General features: G+C 47.0%; 2 protein-coding genes across 2 annotated transcripts in view; one reads left to right on the forward strand and one right to left on the reverse strand.

Annotated features, from left to right (window-relative positions):
* sec23ip (SEC23 interacting protein) overlaps positions 1-2,745 on the reverse strand; it is an 11,694-nt gene extending 8,949 nt beyond the window's left edge. The window contains exons 1-5 of the mRNA XM_030771410.1: positions 2,574-2,745; positions 1,474-1,985; positions 971-1,178; positions 365-558; positions 6-95 (exon numbers count right to left, since the gene is read on the reverse strand). Coding sequence (XP_030627270.1) covers positions 6-95; positions 365-558; positions 971-1,178; positions 1,474-1,985; positions 2,574-2,706 — 1,137 coding nt within the window. The 5' untranslated portion in view covers positions 2,707-2,745. The remainder of the gene's footprint in view (positions 1-5; positions 96-364; positions 559-970; positions 1,179-1,473; positions 1,986-2,573) is intronic.
* Positions 2,746-3,735: 990 nt separating this feature from the next.
* Positions 3,736-16,952, forward strand: mcmbp (minichromosome maintenance complex binding protein). The gene is made up of 17 exons (XM_030772442.1): positions 3,736-3,863; positions 4,479-4,564; positions 6,199-6,339; positions 6,671-6,712; positions 6,824-6,913; positions 7,068-7,191; positions 7,650-7,807; positions 7,895-7,992; positions 8,131-8,300; positions 8,654-8,777; positions 9,604-9,721; positions 10,385-10,550; positions 11,280-11,413; positions 12,365-12,529; positions 15,351-15,439; positions 15,892-15,944; positions 16,753-16,952. The coding sequence occupies exons 1-17, from the start codon at positions 3,806-3,808 to the stop codon at positions 16,950-16,952; spliced, it is 2,016 nt and encodes a 671-aa protein (XP_030628302.1). The 5' UTR covers positions 3,736-3,805.
* Positions 16,953-18,628: the final 1,676 nt, after the last annotated feature.

Genomic DNA, 18,628 nt, shown 5'->3' on the forward strand with positions numbered 1-18,628 from the left:
GGTACCTTTGGGTTGTGCATGACGATTGTTTCCCCAGATGGAAATTCCAGCCTGCGATGCCACTGATTGGTCGACACAGCTTTCTTATACTCCGCCTACAGAGAGGAGGACCCATTCAGTTCATCACCTCAGTGAAACTCAGTCATTTCACTCAGTCTTTACACAGCATCAGCATCACATTCCCACACAGAGAATCAGAAAAGGCCAAACCATTGATACTGATCATCCAAACCCACCAATCAACTCTGTCCCAAAATCAACCTGCCAGTGACTTCTTAAACGTCACATTTCACTGCTATTTAAATCCTCATTTATCAAACAAAACAAAAGAATGAGGAGATACTTGTTCCCGGGGGGTGTTTACCTCCAGTTTGTCACTAAACTCCTCTGAGTAGGGAATAAAGCGACTGTCAGCGTCTCCTTTGTAGAACCAGGTGCAGCGGCGCACCTCCGTTGGCTCCTCCTCCCAGTACACAGCCGTCCGCTGTCGGTCGTACAGCTGCACGTCGTAGCGGCCCCCGTCTGTGCTCACCACCACGCTCTCCGGGTCGGGCTGGACTGCAGAACCAGACCGTTTATTTCAAAAAGGAAAACGTACATGAGCATTTCATAACTTTACAGATCAACAGGCTGTCCGTGCGATGCGGCATTTCAGGTCTCTATGTCAGGCCTCTGTTGGAAGACGTTTTCTCTGAGTCGACACACAACACGAAAACAACATCAACGCAGTAGCGTCAACGCAGCATTCTATAACAATGAAACACGCCAGCAAATTCACAAAGTTCCACTCATACAGTTTAGAACGCAGAGTCTGAGGGAACAGAAACAGACATGCGTCTGCAGATATTGCTTGGCTATAAAAAAAAACAAAAAAACACACACAATTAAATAAGCAAGAAGAGCAGAGCCCCAGACCAGATAGAAGACAGCTGATTGTGTGAGTGACTGGAGCGTTACAACATGCTCTTACTTGAGTTAAAAGTCTCCTCCAGTTGAATGGAGTCCAGCACACTGAAGGGCAGCCAGACTTTCTTGGACTCCACCTGTTTGCAGTAGAACCAGTGAGGCTGAACCGGCTCGTAAACGTTATAGGTGAAGGGCGTCGCGGCGTTGGCCGGCATTAGGGGCCCGGCCAGAGCAGGAGTGGCAGGAGGTGTTGCAGCTTGTGTAGGTGGAGGCTGTGGGCAGAGAGAGACACACACAGCAGGACTTCAGCTCACACCTGCACTTCCAAATGCCATGTCCAACAAACATGTTTCTCATGCAATGCAAAGACACACACTATCTGCACAGTTAAAACAAATCAAATCACAGGTTCTCACGCATTCCAGGCTACACGTGACTCCAGGGTAAAAGGAAGAGTCCGTGTGAGTGAAAAGATGTGGAATAGTGACATGTTGTCAGTCACTTTTAAATATGACAGGCTGTGCACCATTGTTGATCTGGGGGTAAGAGTGACGGAGACTGACCCACCTTAGTGAATGTAGGTGGTGCTGGTTGGAATGTCGAGGCAGGAGGGCCCTGGGAGTACTGGGTGAGATGCTGGGGCGACTGGGCAGGAGCCTGCTGCTGGAGTTCTGGAGCCATAAGGTAAGGGCTGACTTTGCTACTCGCCGCCGTGTGTCGGTAAGGATTAAACGCCTGCTGGGACACCTGGGGGGGTGGAGGGGTCGCTGAACTTGGGGGAGGAGTAAACCTCCCCACGGGATCCTGGTAAACGGTGCTGCCAAACTGCGGAGATGCGCTGATCTGGGCCGACTGGGACACGGGTGGCAGACTGGCAGCGCTGGACATTGGCAGTGTGCCCGAGGCAGAGGGGACAGCTGTGTGTGGTGGGGGCGGACATGGCTGGTGTCCTATAGAAGCAAACGGGTCACTGCTGTTTGACGGGCTGGAGAAGTAACTGAAGGTGGAAGGCTGTGGTGCAGCAGAAGCACTGGTCTGGCCGACGAAACTGTCCTCTTCTCCGACCTCAGAGGCATCGTCTTTACAACATGCGAAAATCAAGAATTAAAAACGACGGTCTAACCAATGATAGCCATGCTTGATTAAAACAGCTATACTCAATCTTGACCTAAAAGATTTTTTTAAATAAAGTTTCTGCTGACACTGTGATTTTTCCAGGAAACTCGGAGGAATTCAAGAAAGGAGCTTGAGTTCGCGTGAGGACACAAAATTAGACACCATTTTTTCTGTCCTCTACCCAAGGATGTAAATTGGAAGTCAAGTGACAGGAACTTGCCGCTAGCTTGCTGAACAGCCTCGTCAGCAACTTGGACGGGCTGTTAAAAACTAGAAAAACATAACTGTAAGCTACGGGACAGCCTAGCTAGTGGATAACAAACAGCTTATTATGTATGCTACATGTTAGCTTTGCGGGCTCCGTTAGATCGATGACGTACGGACAGACTTTCAGCTTCGGTGTATTAAGTTGTACAGGACATTCCACTTTCGACTAAAAAAAACAAAAATATTTTAATAAACGCCGAACTAGTTAGCCACTCTCTTGGGTACCAAGCTGACCGCAATCAACTTGCTAAGCTATTTTCACCTGTCTTAATTTAAAAACTTACCTCCTGATAAGACAGCCGGACCAGTAGACTGAGTGACAGGTATAAAGGGTAAACTGAAGTTAAACTCAGGGGCAGCGGAGAACAGTAGGTTTGAGCTAGAGTTAGGAACGTTAGTGCCTTTTCTATCAGCCATTTTCAGTCAAAAATTACACGTAGCTTGACTTGCCCTCCAGCCGGAATAGGCACAGTACTACACAACCCGGATTTCAGAGGGTTCTTCCTCGTTCGTCAACAAAATACTTCTAAACTGCGTTCAGTTTCTACGGTATCAAAATTATATGACTGAATGATAGTCTGTACTTTGACATAAAGCAATACTACACAAATCAACATGGCTTACAGATCTGTGAAAAATAGGATCACAGTCCACTCAGGCCCGGTGACGTTGATGATTTTGATCAGGCCAGAGTAATGGATTGCTTTGTCTGGTTCACTCGATGAACACACCGCCGTCCTGCGGTGAGGCGGTGCATTGCCAATCCTCGATATTTTTGGATGTTGAGACTTGATTCCTCAGTACTCATCATATACTGGAACCTCTTGAAAGATCAAGTGGGTTTAAGAAACAAGAAAGATCAAGACATTCGTTGATTGAGAAAGAAGATAATAAAACAAAGATAAAATATCATAAGATCTAACCATCCCCGTTTAGAGGAGAGATACAAAACTGAATGACAGAAACATTGAACAATAGTTCACGTTATAGCTAAACACCAGAATAACATAATTCCCAATACGTAATTACATAATAACAAAATGACCGTCATTATTCTATTTGAATCACAGTCACATGTTTGTAAAAGCACGGTCTAGCAGCATGCCACCAATTAACCTGTTGCTTGGAGATGGAGGCATCACTAAAAGCGAATGTTCATTGAAAACTGCTGATAGAGCTGGTCAAAAGGGGGATTTATTTTCATATGTTATGCGATGTTAACGTAACCAACCAGTAATTCAACCAGTTATTTTAACTTATCTGCATTGTTACTAACATTTAAATGTGATGAGGGAGCTATCGTAGACCAAAATCAAGATAACTTCTCTCAATGAAGGAGCCCTCAGTTGCCTGTCTATATGTGACGTAGCGTTAGCGCCCGAGTTCACAGGTTAGTGTCTGATGACGCAATTTTCCCGCCACGGTGAACACTGCAGGGGTACGGAACGTGTGCTGGGTTTTAAACGTGCACCGTCTTTGCCGAAGAACAATATTTTTGTTTTCAAGAAGCTAAGCAATGCCTTCTGTTCATGATTGGATAAATAACCCACTGGGCGTCGTCGATGGATTGTTCGGTAAGACACACTAAGCCGACTGAGGGACCTGCATGCCAGCTCTGTTTTGGTCCCGAGTGAACTAAACTTCTCCAAGTTAGCTAATGCTAGTTTACTGGGTTAACTCTCCGTTTTCAAATTTATGGTCATCAGCAGCGGTCAGCCTACATGCTGTATTTACGTTTTTAAATACAGAGTTATATCGTTGAATTGTTGAACGTTACTATTTCAACCATTAACCCTCAGTTCTATTATTTTAGTTTTCAGTGTGTTAACTAGCTAGGTTTTGAGCCTGCCTAGAGATGAGGTCAGTGCGCATGGAGTTGGATTAGTCAAACTTGGTCGGAGTACTGATTAGTGACTATACCTTTATTTCTGCGCCTTGTTATTTTAGGACATTTCTTATTTCCTCGGCAAGGTATAGCATTATGTTAACTTTGATCTCATCACCAGAGCCGTAAACAAGTCGCTAACGTGATTATTTCGCTGACCTTAGTAACTTGAGCACAATCTTAAATCATTCGGTTCACACTTTTTTTCACCTCGTAACTAACAGGCGAGATATAATATCTCAAACGGACCCAGAGCGTTTTATTCCGGACTCATCTTTTATTTTCGCCTCTCTCTGTTTTTCAGCTCAAGGCAACTCTGCTCCGGAGTGGGAGACGAAAGTGGTGGAATATTTTAAAGAGAAACTGAAAGACAAAGAAGCGCAGAGCTGGGTAAACATGTTTATGTTGTAGAGGAACAAACTTATGATTCCGACTCTGAAATGAGCGACAGATTTGATAACTTTCTTGAACGTGGTATTTTCAAAATACTTGTCTCATTTAAATTTTGGCTGTAATTGAACTTTTCCGGCCATGGAAACGAAAAGCCGGGTGAACACTGTATGAGTAATGTGCTGTTTTGGTACCGGGACATTCCGTGTGGAGGACTGATTGTTGACATTATAATTGTGATTATATCTAAAAGGTTTTTAAAAGGTTTGGCAAAGGAGACTTTTTTTTTATTATCTGCATATAATCAGTCCTCAACATGTTCCTCAGAGGAGCCCTGTCATTCTTGCCTTTCCTTGTTAGAAGAGACTGAATCATATTAAACCCAGGGGAAGTCCTTATTAGACCTCCTCCAACCCCACTTACAATAGTAATATATCCATACGCTCACTGGCTATTTTATTAGGAACACCTGCCGTGTAGCTACATTGTGTTGGTGTACAGTTGGAGACTGTGTCCCATCTCTCGCTAATGTGTGAGTCACTGTTTAGTCCTCCGTCAGTGGGCAGGCTCTGTCCACAGGGTTACTGGGTATTGCTGAGTGATGGAAAACTCTGAACTGAACAGCGGCACTGACGTGTGTGAGCAGTATTTACAGCAATGCCTCTGTGTCTGATACACCCACACCAGTACCACACCCACACCAGTACCATACCCACTACCACACCCATACCATGGCCCCACCCATATACCAGCACCACACTCCTACCAGTACCACACCCATACCACTACCACACCCACTACCACGGCCTTACCAGTAAAGTGGACAGTGAGCGTATGGGTGAAGGAAATCTGCCATGCTGTGTTTTAAAGTCTCTGAGTTATGAATCTTATGAATAATGAAACTTAAGGCTGATGCCCGTGGAGATGGTGTTCTGTGGACACCTGGGGGTGGAGCTGTAGTTTTGGTCAGCAGGCTGCAGTGGTAGTGATGAGCCTGGAGGAGTCAGACCTCTCTATGGGTTACACTCATCCTCAGACAGCCAGGGAGCAGGAGCGCTGTTCAAACATGCGTCTGTAGATTAATGCACAACAGACAGTCAGAAATAAACTCATGATTCCTCTTGGTAAGAACCGCTGTTGGCCCTGGTACTTTTGTCCAGTGACTGTGTGGAGAGAGAGGCTGTGTAAAATGGTTCCTGTCTTATAGCCCTGAGAACTTTCTGGAGTTCCTGCCATTTGTGATTTGTGGTGAGTAAGAGAAAAGATTGACTGACTTGGTTTTGTGTGTTTGGGAAAATCAGCACAAGCGTCATTAAACTGGGCTTTCCCACCTCTGATCTGTCTGATTTATTTAAAAGTTATGGCAGATGTTATCTCTACAAAACCAAAGGATACGTGTACAAAAACTGAAGGAAGCCTCTTATGGAGGCCCTGAGCTTTCCACTGAAGCATACAGAATGTGTGTGTGTGTCTGTGTCTGTCTCTGTCTGTCTGTGTGTCTGTCTGTGTGTCTGTCTGTGTGTGTTCTGTATGTGGGTGACACACTGCAGGACCGTGAATGAGACAGAAAATTTTAAAAAAGTTAATCCGAGTGTTGGATTATCATCAGATTATCTGCTCGTCTCTGTGTTTAGGTGCCGTCTCTAAATGATGTGCCGCTGCACTACCTAAAGCCCAACAGCCTGGTCCGGTTCCGCTGCATGATCCAGGACATGTTTGACCCGGAGTTTTACATGGGCGCGTATGAAACCATCGATCCCACAACTAAGGCAAAAGTGAGTGACCTGCCCTTTAGTCCGGTTCTGTACAGTTTTGGTCATTCTCTGCTGGCTCCGCCCAGACGGTTTTGTGAAACACCTTGACTAATGTGTCGTTTTTGGATGTGCATACTAACACTTTGGTTTCCACTGACTGTGTGGACCTGACTGTGTGGACCTGACTGTGTGGACCTGACTGTGTGGACCTGACTGTGTGGACCTGACTGTGTGGATCTGACCGTGTGAATCTGACCGTATGGATCTGACTGTGTGGACCTGCTGCTGTCTGACTCTGAATTGCCTTGTCCTCCTCCCTCATGTCTGACTGTCTGACCATTTCATCCCCCAGGTGCTGAGGTGTGGGAAATATAAGGATTTGGTGGAGTGTGGGGTGAGTGAACTGAATGACTGGATTCGAGGGAATATTTTGTTTGACTGGAGTGTCGTGAGTCAAATTCCAGCCTTTTTGACCACATGTTTAATTTTTGGTTTATCGTAACAGGTGGATTTTAACTCGAGAAACACAGTAACCGCAGAGAGACAGACCTTCTACTGTGTCCCTATTCCGGGAGAGGCCCTGTGGGTTAAAGAGATATCCTTCACCCCAAAGCATCGCAAACAAACCGCTCCACCCAAAAACGTGTTCCTCTTTTCACAGATTCATTCTTTAGTCAGTAAACACAGCACATAAACCTTGAGTCAATACATTCCTCTAGCGACAGATTCATTCTTTAATCAGTAAACACGGTTACGCGTGCTCCAGCCAGGCCCGTGTGGTGGCGTCCACGTCCTACACCCCAAACCGACACAAACGCAGCTACGATGAGGACGAAGACATGGACACACAGTCACACAGCCAGCCGCGTTCAGGTGAGAACTAACACACGCCGTTAACGTCACTGAAGCTTAACATACATCTGAACCTCAGTTTTAAACCAAAACAAACCAGTGAAAATGGAGCCCTGTCCATGTGGACTTTATTCAGTATGAGAAGGACTCGCTCTCCTGTCTCAGACGGCATCACTTGTCTCTGTAGACTGACACTCGGGAGGAACGGTTTGGTGAATTGGCAGTCGAAACATCTTTCCCATCGTAATGCAGAGAGTATGAAAACAAGCAATCCCGTGGTCAGCCTCGTCAGTCATGTGGATTTAGGAAAACTGCGTTTGATTTAAATGTTTGGTTTGGCTCTCACTGTATAGAATGTGTCTGTAGAATGAGACACATCTAAGAGTGACATCACTGGTCAAACAGCCCCAAAACCTCACAGTTAACGTCTCCTGTCTCCTGCTGCTCTGGTCTATTCTGTACCATCTCCCCCCAAACAGGACCACAGGGTCTGACAGATTGCCATGGCAACGGTGAGTCGAAACGCCTGGAGACAGAAGCGCCCAGTCAGAACGTTTCTCAGTCAGACTGCAGCTCCTCCCACATCGACCTCAACTTCCCTCTGCCTGGAGAGCGAGGCCCCGCCTGTCTGGTCAAGGTAAGACTCCTGACCGTATCCTCCCCCACCTCCTCTCCCCCCTGAAGCCCTGTTTGAAACACGGCCGTGTCTTTTAAAACGTGGCAGGTGTATGAGGAGTGGGAAAAGTTTAAAGTCAACGACATGCTGGAGGTGTTCGGCGTTCTCTCCGTGGATCCAGCGCTGAGCTTGATAGCTGACGACAAGTAAGACGCTCTTCTTTTTTCCCTTTCATGTCTCTCCTAATGTATCTCCTCACATCTGCCTGTGCGCGCCTCCTGTCTGTGCTGGGCTGTAGCAGGCGGACTTATGTAAAGGGGTGTAACTCTGATGCCTGTCCACAGGGAGGCGTCGTCACTGCTGGACCCCACAGAGAGCATGGAGACCGTAGAGGAACAGAGAGCCCACAGCCCCCCAGCATCGCTTGTACCCCGTCTACACATGCTCTACGGCCAGTCACTGCAGCACAATAACTCGCTACTGCCCTCTGCTGTCGAGGAAGTCAAAGGCACCTGTAAGTCATTTATGATGTATGCATTAATGTAAGCAGTGCACCAGAGTAAATGAGCTGACAGAATGGATCGCCCACTGCAGTTCTGACACAGGGTTGTGATAAAGTAATGTAAGGTGCTTGGAAAGTGGAATCACTCTCTTTTGAATGAATTCAGTTTAAATGAATTTAATTTGCTCAACTGTTCTCCCATCTAAAGTCACTCATTTTTACGGGGACTGATGGAGTAGTCAGTGGAGGCAGATGAAGGGTGCCGTATTTGTGGTGGGTGTGTATCAGTCAGCGTGGAGACGTGGGACTGATGTGTTTGTAAGGCCGTGATGATGACTGATGTCTGTGTTTGGTGCCGTGGGCAGTCTTGAACAGCTTTCGAAGTGAGCTGGCGTCGGTCAGAGCAGAGCTACTGTCCTACCTCACCCACGTCCTGCTGGGAGATAACCTGGCAGCAGAGTACCTGATCCTTCACCTCACCTCCAGTGTGTAAGTGTGTTTGTGTGTGTGTGAACAAGTCTTATCCTCTACTTCATCTCCAGTGTGTGTGTGTGTGTGTGTGTGTGTGTGCGTGCGCATGCGCGTGTGTGTGAACAAGTCTTATCCTCTACTTCACCTCCAGTGTGTGTGAGTGTGTGTGTGTGTGTGTGAGAACAAGCCTGATCCTTCACCTCACCTCCAGTGTGTGTGTGTGTGCGCGCGTGTGTGTGTGAACAAGTCTTATCCTCTACTTCACCTCCAATGTGTAAGTGTGTGTGTGTGTGTGTGTGTGTGTGTGAGAACAAGCCTGATCCTTCACCTCATCTCCAGTGTGTAAGTCTGTGTGTGTGTGTGTGTGTGTGTGCGCGTGTGTGTGTGTGAGGACAAGTCTTATCCTCTACTTCACCTCCAGTGTGTAAGTGTGTGTGTGTGTGTGTGCGCGCGTGTGTGTGTGAACTAGTCTTATCCTCTTCTTCACCTCCTGTGTGTGTGTGCGCGTGTGTGTGCGCGTGTGTGCGCGCGTGTGTGTGCGCGCGTGTGTGTGCGCGCGTGTGTGTGTGCGTGTGTGTGTGTGAACTAGTCTTATCCTCTACTTCACCTCCAGTGTGTGTGTGTGTGTGTGTGTGTGTGTGTGTGTGAACAAGTCTTATCCTCTACTTTACCTCCAGTGTGTATGTGTGTGTGTGAGAACAAGCCTGATCCTTCACTTCATCTCCAGTGTGTAAGTGTGTGAGTGTATGCGTGTGTATGCACGCGTGTGTTAGCATGTTTTCCCCCCTGGGCCTGTCCGGTGCTTGGTGAACCTGGAGCTGACCCTCTGGACTCTTGTTTGCAGGTATGCCAGACGCGACGTCCTGCCTCTGGGCAAATTCACGCTCAACCTGAGTGGCTGTCCTCACGGCTCTCCGTACACAGAGAGACTCTACCAGGTCATCCAGCAGCTCGTCCCCACTGTGAGTGCTCTAGCTCTGCGTGTGTGCGTGTGTTTGTTTGCGTGTGTTTTTTTTGTTTTGTTTTGTTTGTTTTTTTTAAGTGTCATAAAACACACAAACACACACATGCATCCGGTGCTGTCAGAGTACAGTGTGTTTGATCTTCACTGTTCTGGCTTTAATCAGATTACAGCCAAACAAAGAGTGTATCACAGTGGTCTGTGTCACAGCCTTGCACCGCTCAGCTTAAGGCCAGAGAGAGGTCTCAAGGTCATTTTATCAGTGGTCTTTTAAGGTCGTCCTTCCTTTCATGTTTTCTCAGTCTTTAGGAACTTCAGAAATCATCGTTTTCTCAGTCTTTAGGAACTTCAGAAATCATCGTTTTCTCAGTCTTGCTCCTTGTATTGCAGTTTGTGTGAATTGTCAGTGTTCTGTGATTTAAGTGAGAGTGTGTGTGTGTAGGGAGATGATGTGTGTGTGTGTAGGGAGATGATGTGTGTGTGTGTGTAGGGAGATGATGTGTGTGTGTGTGTAGGGAGATGATGTGTGTGTGTGTGTAGGGAGATGATGTGTGTGTGTGTGTGTAGGGAGATGATGTGTGTGTGTGTGTGTGTAGGGAGATGATGTGTGTGTGTGTGTGTGTGTGTAGTTGTGATTGGTTCTGTATGTGGTATTTCTCTGCAGTCCTACAGGCTGAGTATGAGCCTCCATGAGATGAACACGCTGCGTCTGGTTCCTCGTAAGGATTACGTGGCCAATCGACTGGTCAGCGGGGCCCTACAGCTGGTCAAAAACACCTCCCTCTTCCTGGATGAGACGCGGCTGGAACAGGGACAGCTGGACGCTACAGGTGAGAGAACTGAACAGCAGAGCCCAGAAGTTTCTGCAGGCGATATGTTGGAACTCTGGGAGATCTCAGCTCATAGACTGTTCCTCCTGACTGTGGCTGAAAATGAAAGACAAACCGCTGAGCTGTTCCTCAGAGGAAAAGTCTGGAGTGCTTTGTGCAGATTTCAGGTTAAACTAACGTGACAGGTGTCACCACACACACTTATTGTGGTGGTTTTATGAGGGTTTGTTGAGTTAGACTGAGCAGTCAGGGCAGATGAATACTGTGGTCTGTGTCCAGTACATACTTTAATAGGCATGTGTGTGGGACAGGAAAGTGTCTTTAATGAAGGAAAAAAATCCATTAAGAGTGAAAAGAACCTGTGCATGTTTTAGGTTTTGCCTAAAAAAACACAAGAACTTTCTAGCTCAAAACATGATAAAGGTAAATTTCATATTAACGGTAATTATAATATGACATTCAGGTTTAAGGTCTGTTTAGATTAAACATCGGCACTGATGTTTAATGCTAATTATTTATCACTAATTGGTTTGATGAGTAAACCTCCAGTGTGCACCAGTGACACAAACTGGCCAGATATCTTTTACCCAGTAACCAGGGTGTGAACCTGCCTGACGGGTCCACAGAGCTGTCTGTTTCTCTCAGCCCAGTGTAACCAGTCGTGAGTGTGGCCCTGACAGTGTGGTGAGTTTGTGTCTGAAGCCTCTCTCTGCTCTCTGCCTGCCGTAGGCGTGCGGAATCTCACCGCCCTGGGGAACCTGATCTCATGGCAGAAGGTTGATTACGACTTCAACTACCACCAGATGGAATTCCCCTGCAATATTAACGTACTTATCGTATCGGAGGGACGATCTCTCCTGCCGGTGAGAACAGAGGAGCCGACCGTCCGTCTGGCCTTCTCTCACACACACACACGCACACACGCACACACACACACACACTCACACACCCACTCACACACACACACACACACACACACGCACGCACGCGCACACACACACACACACACACACACACACGCACTCACACACACACACACACGCACTCACACACACACACACACGCACTCACACGCACTCACACACACTCTCACACACACACACACACACGCACACTCACACTCACACACACACACACACGCACACACACACACACCGTGTAAATGTGTGTGTGTGTATACATGTACAGTCATATCTGAATGCGTACACAAGAGCACACATTATTAGTCATGTTCCCTGGCTTTTTAATGTGGTGTTTGTGGTTCTAAGTATGCAGGATTTCTGTGGTTTAATTTAGACTTTAAGATGCTGTTTGCTTAGGGAAGGGTTTTTGTTTTAGTTTTTGTTTGTTTTTCCATCGGGCAGTTGTAAAGACAGCCTGTTATATGGGGTTGAATGCAGTGGGGCGTGGCCAGGTCCTGCTCCTCTCGCTGAGGAATGTACAGTGCTATTCTGGTGTGTTGGATCCGGGGTTTCCATGGCGACAGCTGCGCGACAGGGCCATTAGTCCGAAAGCAGGTTGGGCTGTGCGTGTTTGGGCTCACAGTCACATGACCACAGTCACATGACCAACCACTGGTCCCAGTCAGCTTTTCATGGTGGGGTGTTTACAATACCGACAGTTCAACAGTCTCCAAAATCGATTTTTGATAATTGACCCCTAAATGTTAAAGTACGACCAAATTCTTCCTTGAGTTAAATAAAGCATTCTGTTCTGTGGAGACATCATATATCGTGTCTGTGTAAAACTGTAAGGTTGTGTGTATTTGTGTATTTAACTCTTCTGAATAAACAAATCTACCTGCGTGTCCTCAGTCTGACTGCCAGGTGCACCTCCAGCCTACCGTGACCCCACCTGACCTGGAGGAGTACCTGAGTGCCATCCAGGTGACCCAGCTGCCCTCTCAGCTCAACAGGTTTCGTGTATACCTGTGCCTGGCCCGTTGCCTTGACTACAGCATCACTGAAGACATGTCAAAGGTCACAGCCCTGCTTCCACACCCAAAACACCTCTCACTCATATTGTTACTGTCTGACAGTCACTGATGTCAGGAAAGTCTTATTGTGTGGTTAGACCCAAAGTCGTCAGGAAAGTCTTATTGTGTGGTTAGACCCAAAGTCGTCAGGAAAGTCTTATTGTGTGGTTAGACCCAAAGTCGTCAGGAAAGTCTTATTGTGTGGTTAGACCCAAAGTCGTCAGGAAAGTCTTATTGTGTGGTTAGACCCTAAGTCGTCAAAGTCTTATTGTGTGGTTAGACCCAAAGTCGTCAGGAAAGTCTTATTGTGTGGTTAGACCCAAAGTCGTTAGGAAAGTCTTATTGTGTGGTTAGACCCAAAGTCGTTAGGAAAGTCTTATTGTGTGGTTAGACCCAAAGTCGTCAAAGTCTTATTGTGTGGTTAGACCCAAAGTCGTCAGGAAAGTCTTATTGTGTGGTTAAACCCAAAGTCGTCAGGAAAGTCTTATTGTGTGGTTAGACCCAAAGTCATTAGAACCCACTGCTGCTCCTGTCTCTTTCACCTGCTCTTCCGTCACACAGAATACACCAGTTTGGCACTTTCTGTACCTGCTTTAGACCAGTTTGACACTGTGTGTACCTGCTTTAGACCAGTTTGACGCTGTGTGTACCTGCTTTAGACCAGTTTGACGCTGTGTGTACCTGCTTTAGACCAGTTTGTTTTTGCTACAAAAGACACTCCTAAAACAAAACGTCACATAGGAGAAACTCTGCAGTCGCCTAACAGAGCCGTCTGCTTACAAAGAACGAGACAGCAGAAGACTCATCTGTTTACGTAATAATGACGGCTGTCTCTGGAGGGGTGGGGGGTGGGGGGGTCTCACAGTGCTGTGTGTTCTCTCTGTAGGCAGTGGAGGATAATGCTGTGTGTTATCTCTGTAGGCAGTGGGGGATAATGCTGTGTGTTCTCTCTGTAGGCAGTGGGGGATAATGCTGTGTGTTCTCTCTGTAGGCAGTGGAGGATAATGGTGTGTGTTCTCTCTGTAGGCAGTGGAGGATAATGGTGTGTGTTTTCTCTCTGTAGGCAGTGGAGGATAATGGTGTGTGTTCTCTCTGTAGGCAGTGGGGGATAATGCTGTGTGTTCTCTCTGTAGGCAGTGGGGGATAATGCTGTGTGTTCTCTCTGTAGGCAGTGGAGGATAATGGTGTGTGTTCTCTCTGTAGGCAGTGGAGGATAATGGTGTGTGTTCTCTCTGTAGGCAGTGGGGGATAATGGTGTGTGTTCTCTCTGTAGGCAGTGGAGGATAATGGTGTGTGTTCTCTCTGTAGGCAGTGGAGGATAATGGTGTGTGTTCTCTCTGTAGGCAGTGGAGGATAATGGTGTGTGTTCTCTCTGTAGGCAGTGGAGGATAATGGTGTGTGTTCTCTCTGTAGGCAGTGGGGGATAATGGTGTGTGTTCTCTCTGTAGGCAGTGGGGGATAATGGTGTGTTTTCTCTCTGTAGGCAGTGGAGGATAATGGTGTGTGTGTTCTCTCTGTAGGCAGTGGAGGATAATGGTGTGTGTTCTCTCTGTAGGCAGTGGAGGATAATGGTGTGTGTGTTCTCTCTGTAGGCAGTGGAGGATAATGGTGTGTGTTCTCTCTGTAGGCAGTGGAGGATAATGGTGTGTGTTCTCTCTGTAGGCAGTGGGGGATAATGGTGTGTGTTCTCTCTGTAGGCAGTGGAGGATAATGGTGTGTGTTCTCTCTGTAGGCAGTGGGGGATAATGGTGTGTGTTCTCTCTGTAGGCAGTGGAGGATAATGGTGTGTGTTTTCTCTCTGTAGGCAGTGGAGGATAATGGTGTGTGTTCTCTCTGTAGGCAGTGGAGGATAATGGTGTGTGTTCTCTGTGTAGGCAGTGGAGGATAATGGTGTGTGTTCTCTCTGTAGGCAGTGGAGGATAATGGTGTGTGTTCTCTCTGTAGGCAGTGGAGGATAATGGTGTGTGTTCTCTCTGTAGGCAGTGGGGGATAATGTTGTGTGTTCTCTCTGTAGGCAGTGGAGGATAATGGTGTGTGTTCTCTCTGTAGGCAGTGGGGGATAATGGTGTGTGTTCTCTCTGTAGGCAGTGGAGGATAATGGTGTGTGTTTTTTCTCTGTAGGCAGTGGAGGATAATGGTGTGTGTTCTCTCTGTAGGCAGTGGAGGATAATGGTGTGTGTTCTCTGTGTAGGCAGTGGAGGATAATGGTGTGTGTTCTCTGTGTAGGCAGTGGGGGATAATGTTGTGTGTTCTCTCTGTAGGCAGTGGAGGATAATGCTGTGTGTTCTCTCTGTAGGCAGTGGAGGATAATGGTGTGTGTGTTCTCTCTGTAGGCAGTGGAGGATAATGCTGTGTGTTCTCTCTGTAGGCAGTGGAGGATAATGGTGTGTGTTCTCTCTGTAGGCAGTGGGGGATAATGGTGTGTGTTCTCTCTGTAGGCAGTGGAGGATAATGCTGTGTGTTCTCTCTGTAGGCAGTGGAGGATAATGGTGTGTGTGTTCTCTCTGTAGGCAGTGGAGGATAATGGTGTGTGTTCTCTCTGTAGGCAGTGGGGGATAATGGTGTGTGTTCTCTCTGTAGGCAGTGGGGGATAATGGTGTGTGTTCTCTCTGTAGGCAGTGGAGGATAATGGTGTGTGTTCTCTCTGTAGGCAGTGGGGGATAATGGTGTGTGTTCTCTCTGTAGGCAGTGGGGGATAATGGTGTGTGTTCTCTCTGTAGGCAGTGGGGGATAATGGTGTGTGTTCTCTCTGTAGGCAGTGGAAGGTGACTGTGTTTTCTCTCTGTAGGCAGTGGAAGGTGACTGTGTTTTCTCTCTGTCTTTAGGCAGTAGAGGATGACTTTGTGGAAATGCGGAAGGATAATCCACAGAGCATGTCTGCTGAGGACTTACACAGAATGCTTGTCGTGGCAAGGTCGGTTCCACAGACACACCCACACACGGCTCTCGCTGTCACTGCTGAAATGTAGTGGTTTATGTGACACTGCAGGGTGTGTGTTTGTGATGCTGTGACCGTGCGAGTGTGACTTAGTTTGTCTGTGACCATGCATAGTGTGACTTAGTTTGTCTGTGACCATGCATAGTGTGAGTGAGAGAGACGTTGTTTGTGTGTGTGTTGTGTGTGTGTGTGGTTCTGTGTGTGACATTTTTGTCTGTGTAGTGCATGTGTGTGACATTTTTCTGTGTGGTTTGTGTCTGTGTAAGTGAGGTTGTTTGTGTCTGCTGTGTTTAGCATGTCTGTGTAAGTGAGGTTGTTTGTGTGTGTGCTGTGTTTAGTGCGGTGTGTGTGTAAGTGAAGTTGTTTATGTGTGTGCCGTGTTTAGCGTGTGTGTAAGTGAGGTTGTGTGTGTGTGTGTGTGCCGTCAGGTTGCTGGCTGTGAGTTGGGGGCAGAGTGCTCTCTCCAGAGAGGCCTGGATGCGTCTGTGCTGTGTTTAGTGAGGTTGTGTGTGTGTGTGTGTCGTCAGGTTGCTGGCTGTGAGTTGGGGGCAGAGTGCTCTCTCCAGAGAGGCCTGGATGCGTGCGAAGCAGCTGGAACTGCAGCGGATGAGCCGGATCGAGCAGCAGAAACAAATCAACACCAACGAGCCTTAACACCGCGCTGGCCAATCCGGCCTCACACGGGGGGTGAGGGGGGGAAAAAAAAAACGAAAAACAATGTCCGATACTTAAAAAAAAAAAAAAAAAAAAATAGTTCTAAATATTTTTGATTTAAATGCAGAGGAAAAAAAAAACTTTTGTTCTTTTTTGTACAGCACTGATGTTTCCATTTTTTACTTGACCCTTTTAAAACAAAAGGGTTAAAACTGCTGGTAACTGGGTGTTTTTGGAATATGAGTTTTGGTAAAAGAAATGTAAGAGGATTTGAAGCACTGTGACTGAAATGTGACACAAACTGCAGTTATGTTCTTAAAAACAATAACGACTGCCTTACTGCCAATGAACGGAGAAAGATGAAGAGGAGGAGTGTGTGTTCAGCGCCGCCCTGAGACCGGACCCACACAGCCACTCCTCACACTGATCTGACATGAAATCATTTTCGTCATTAAAAAATAAATAAAGATCATCTCTCATTAAGGAAGTGCTCCTGTGACGTGCTCTTCGGGACAGGCTGAAGGGGGAGGGCCCCTGGCTTTAACTCTCAGTGCTCACATACTTTGTGGTATGACTGTGTTTCCTCAGGAGGAGGAGGAAATGTCCTCTGAAATATTTAACCCCTTGCATTCCAGAGTGTAAAGAGCAGGTCCAGCCCTCGCCCCCTGGGCCTCCGCCTTGTGTTACGCAACAGTGTTCCTGTGCAGGGGGAGAGGTCGTCCCTCAGGGCAGGCTGGGACGCTCAGGGACACCTGCCTCCTCTGTGTCTCGCTCTAAAACCAATCAGTGTGTGTCAGAGATCACTACTGTAGCTCTGTCTCCAGTGTTCCCATAGCGGTGACACTGACCAGTGTTCAGAAACCAGTGTTCCCGTTATGGTGACACTGACCACCATTCAGACTGTCCAATACAAAAAAAAACAACTTAAACTCACGAGTTTATCATTGGGTTATTTACTTAAAAATCTTCCCAGATATGTCCTCTAACATTTTAAAATACAGCAGTTTACAGGGGGTTTTCTCCATACATAGCTCCCATTAGTAGTGTGAGGGCGGTACAAACAGAGGGACAGACTACACAGGCAGTGTCACAATGCCGTGAAAAGACGGCTCACAGCAGACAGACCGGACAGCAGCTCCGCTGGACGTATGGACATGGACAGTGTTACCCAGACGACGTGAGGAGATGTTGGACGGTGTGTTTCAGCGTCGTATAACAACCATCCTCTACGTCAGTAACAACAACAACAACTCCATCTTTCAGAGAACACCACACACACACACACACACACACACACTTAATGACTGTATGGTACACGCCCAGTGAAAAGAGAAAAAAAACCAAAACAATGGAAAACAAAACATAGTTTTAAAAGCACTTTGTGTCTCTGGAGCTTTGGAGAGGCAGAAACAAGGACAGTGCAATTCTTTATGCATACAAAATATAAGAAAAGCAATAAATCAATACACCAAAAAGAAAAAAAAAAAGTCCAAAAATGGAAATGCTAACATACAGTGAGGCTCTGATCAATAATTTAAGGATGAGTGTACCCTGGCCATAAGGAAATGTTCCAGTCCAGTGCATGCTTTCATAAAGAGAATAAAACCAAACAGAGAGCCCAAAGCCCTGGCAATGCCCACGTTACAGCAGCACACGCAGTGCCCACGATGCCAGGCTGTGGAAAAGGCGTACCGGCCGCCAGCTCTCTCGCCGCGTTTAAACGGAGAGATGAGAAGAGCAGGCAGCTGGGCGCCTGGAGCCACGCCGCCATGTGAGAGTAAGGAAACAGAAACAGAGACATGGAGCTGTGATCCACGGTCGGAGGGCAGGTGGAGTCTTGTCCCGGGATAAATCTCCGTCAGGCTTTAGACTGAGCCATCCTCTTCAGTCATTTAGCTCACAGGCGTTTGATAAAGCAAAGGCCAACAGTAACTCGTATAGTTTAAATAAAACAACACACACACACCTCAGTACACAGATTAAGTCCTCTCTACACAACAGGCGTTGCACCTCTGTTTTCTCTCCATTAAAGACAAAGGTGGTCAGGAGTTTGGGTGAATGGAATGGTTAGGAGAGCAGGACATATGAGATCATTCCATCTCCACCTGCTCCACACAAATGATACACAACACACACACACACACACACAGCGAGGACACCTCACACACTCCAGATAAATGATACAGAACACACACACACACACACAGTGAGGACACCTCACACACTCATCACAGACGATACAGAAGGCACACACACACACACAGTGAGGACACTTCACACACTCCAGATAAATGATACAGAACACACACAGTGAGGATACCTCACACACTCCAGATAAACGATACAGAACACACACACACACACAGTGAGGACACCTCATACACTCATCACAAACGATACAGAACACACACACATGGCAGCATGTGCCCATGTTTTGGCCAAATGAAAGCACCTTACAGTTCAGACCTCAAACCTGACATCCAGACTTTGTGGTAGAGATTTAAGTCTCCT

This window comes from Chanos chanos, chromosome 4 (genome assembly GCF_902362185.1).
Source record: "Chanos chanos chromosome 4, fChaCha1.1, whole genome shotgun sequence".
Classification (NCBI taxonomy): Eukaryota; Metazoa; Chordata; class Actinopteri; order Gonorynchiformes; family Chanidae; genus Chanos; species Chanos chanos.